Below are 3,150 nucleotides of genomic sequence, written 5' to 3'. Positions count from 1 at the left end.
GTGAAAAAGTGGTAACGGGACATCCCTACCTTTGTCACCGATTCTGTTCATAACTTTTATGGACAGAATTTCTAGGCGCAGCCAATGTGTTGAGGGGATTTGTTTTTGGTGACCTTAGGATCACATCTCTGCTTTTTGCAGATGATGTGGTCCTATTGGCTTCATCAGATCCTGATCTCCAGCTCTCACTGGAGCGGTTCACAGCCTAGTGTGAAGTGGCCGGGATGAGGATCAGTGCCTCCAAATCTGAGATCACGGTCTTGAGCCAGATATGGGTAGAGTGCCTCCTCTGGGTCAGGGAGGAGGTCCTGCCCTAAGTGAAGGAGTTTAACTATCACAGGTTCTTGTTCACGAATGAGGGAAGAATAGAGCAGATTGACAGGCAGSTTGGTGCTGTGTCTGCAGTGATGCAGGCGCTGTTCTGGGGATGGCGTGATTTACGATTCAATCGTCTATCGGCGATTGAAAGGTTGGAATGTGATTTGTTTTTTTAAAGGGAGATCTTTATTAATTAATTAAATGCTGTGCCAGGGATGTAAAATAAATTTTAAATGCGCCATTCTCTGTAAATTACAATGTTTTAATCATTATCATTGTGATCTGTGCAAATGAGGGAGTAAAATAACAGTGCTGAGTCTCTGTTTATTTATTTATTTTTTTCTGGGAGTCGGAGCCAATGTGCGCAGCTCCTCTTCACGTCTCTCCTCGTCATCTTCTTGCTTTGGTGCACCACAAATGACCCAAATGGTGCTATATTATAACGTTTAGTTTCAAAACGAATAATCGATGACAATCATACAATTCTGAACCGGACCGGAGCGCACTCCCTCACCCCTGTTCATCCCCATCACTCTGGGCTCTGTGTGCAGGTCGAACTTTTCACCCCCTCCACATAAGAACACATACGAACTATATGGTGTGATTGGTCAGAAGTTTGTGGGAGTGTTTGTTTGTGCTAAAAGCGCTCAGACGCTGCGTTTGCTTCAACCACTCACTTAAAAAAGAGAGAAAAAAGTGACTTGTTCGAACGCTGACTACCAGGAAGCAGTGATTATAAAGATAGTCAAACGGCCAAAACCTCATAAAAGGAGGAAAAAACAGACTATTTTCACAGTGAAATCTGACTGATAAAAACTTTTGAGCTTAATCCTGGACCASTTTGTGGCTAAGCWAAGTCGAGTGGCGAGTGTCGGACTTTCTTTTCTGCATTGGACTCCCTCTGGGTAGAAATCCCCTATAGTGACGTATGCAGCAGCGGGGAGGGGGGTTTCCCAGGAGCTTGGCGCAGGGGTCTCAGGAACTATGAAAGGTATATGCGAACACGAACCATGGAATTTAAAAGCGACTTTAGAAAAAAAAAGAAGCCGTCCCTTATGATAAGCGGACCTGCTTGGTATTTTTTTCCTTCCTTTTTTTTTTAACAACGTAACTGCGCATGTCTTATCAGCCGATTGGATCATCTATCAGCGATAGCCAGTGACCATAATCTTATGATCTGAAAATAGGGACGATTTCCCATCCCTACGCTGTACCGGTCTGTCATGGCGAAGTGAAAGCTAAGCCAAAATGTGAAGCTCTCGATTTACCGGTCAGTCTAAGTTCCTACCCTCATCTATGGTCACGGTAATGACCAAAGGAACGAGACCGTAGAAACAAGCGGCCAAAAAGAGTTTCCTCTGCAGGATGTCTGGGCTCTCCCTTAGAGAAAGGGTGAGAAACTCATCCGGAAGGAACTCAGAGTAGTCTCTTGAAGGAGAGACGAAACATTTCACTAAAGAAGAAYCATCCAGAGGACCTACTGGTTTTTTTCTTTTTGAAAACAATCGATAATAAACAAACTACACACTGGGGAGACTCTTCGTTCAATAACACTTAACTCAGAGACATTTCATGTCCAAAATTAGACCTGTAACATTGATGTGAAGTTTGTCCATTTGTCCAGGCAATGCTCTTCCTGTGTCCTTTAGTCTCTGTGTGAAGAACTCAGTTTCAAGTATTGAATCTACAGTCTGTATCCAGTCCTTGGTAGTAAGAGGTTCTCAAGCCATTGTTTAAACTGTGGGTCTTGAATTTAATGAACATCGATGCACATGTTAGCATTTCTTACCTGCATGACCTTGGTGTGAATCTCATCCAGCTGTGCTCGCTTGTTACGCTGCCGGCAGAGCTCCTGGTATTTGGTGTATTGCTCTCTGAGAGAGTCCAGCAGCTTCATGACCTGAGGCTGAGCAAGCAACTCCTCCTCCATGGGGCACCAAGTTGGACCTGGAGGTCAGAAGTAACAAATAGACTCGACAGAAAACGTACAGTTTCTTCTGCTTGTTATAATATGGAGACAAAACTCATTTAAAGTAACTTAAATAGCATTCTTTATTAGGGCTGCAACTAATGATTATTTTAATAAACAATTAATCTGTCAATTATTTTTTCGATTAATCGGCAAAATCATTACAACACTTAATTACATAAATATAAGTAGATATAAATTAATTTAATTCCTGTATGAATTAGGGATGTAAATTATCAATTAATGTGTAGTTGTCAAGAAGTTGATTTATTTTATAGATTGACTAACGATTAATTGATAAGCAGCCATTTTATTAAAACCCAGAGTTTTCTATTGAATCAAGAGGGTCTTTTCATAAAATGAAGGATTTTTTTTAATATAATGCTAAATGAAAAATAAGCACATCATAAATATTTTCACAATTGATTTTGCAGCTATATTAAACTCTGACTGGAAAAACCCCCAAAGAATGTGGATTTCTCATACATTAATAAACTTGGTTATAGCTATAAAACATAACAAAACACAAATTTAATAGGTTGCTGAATGATGAAAACAAATAAACAGAATAAAATATGATTTCAGATGTAAAACTATTATTAATTTGTTGTTATAATTAGAATTTATTTGCATATAAAATTGGATTTTTCTCTAATTCTTTACATTTTGCTTCCTTCTTGTTGGTTCTGTCTGTGGGTAAAACAGTGTTCTACGACCCAGTAAGTGGTTCTGAAGCAGCCCCCCATCCCTCCCCTACTGAGTCAGACCAGGAGTTCTGCTCACGTCTTTTTAAGTGACCCTCTGACGTAAAAAAAATATATTCATTGAGTCTCTTTACGGGTGATAGCTTTCTGAACAAAAGG

The 3,150-nt window shown here is 40.1% G+C and overlaps 1 protein-coding gene across 1 annotated transcript in view; it reads right to left on the bottom strand.

Moving 5' to 3' along the window:
* Positions 1–3,150, bottom strand: part of sestd1 (SEC14 and spectrin domains 1) — a 46,188-nt gene that overhangs the window by 26,185 nt on the left and 16,853 nt on the right. The window contains exon 10 of the mRNA XM_014032293.1: positions 2,108–2,265. Within this exon, the coding sequence (XP_013887747.1) occupies positions 2,108–2,265 (158 nt within the window). The remainder of the gene's footprint in view (positions 1–2,107; positions 2,266–3,150) is intronic.

The sequence above is a fragment of the Austrofundulus limnaeus genome, unplaced genomic scaffold (assembly GCF_001266775.1).
Source record: "Austrofundulus limnaeus strain Quisiro unplaced genomic scaffold, Austrofundulus_limnaeus-1.0 Scaffold1413, whole genome shotgun sequence".
NCBI lineage: Eukaryota > Metazoa > Chordata > Actinopteri > Cyprinodontiformes > Rivulidae > Austrofundulus > Austrofundulus limnaeus.
The sequence above is the reverse complement of the archived record's forward strand: the minus strand, read 5'-3'. Positions and strand labels throughout refer to the sequence as shown.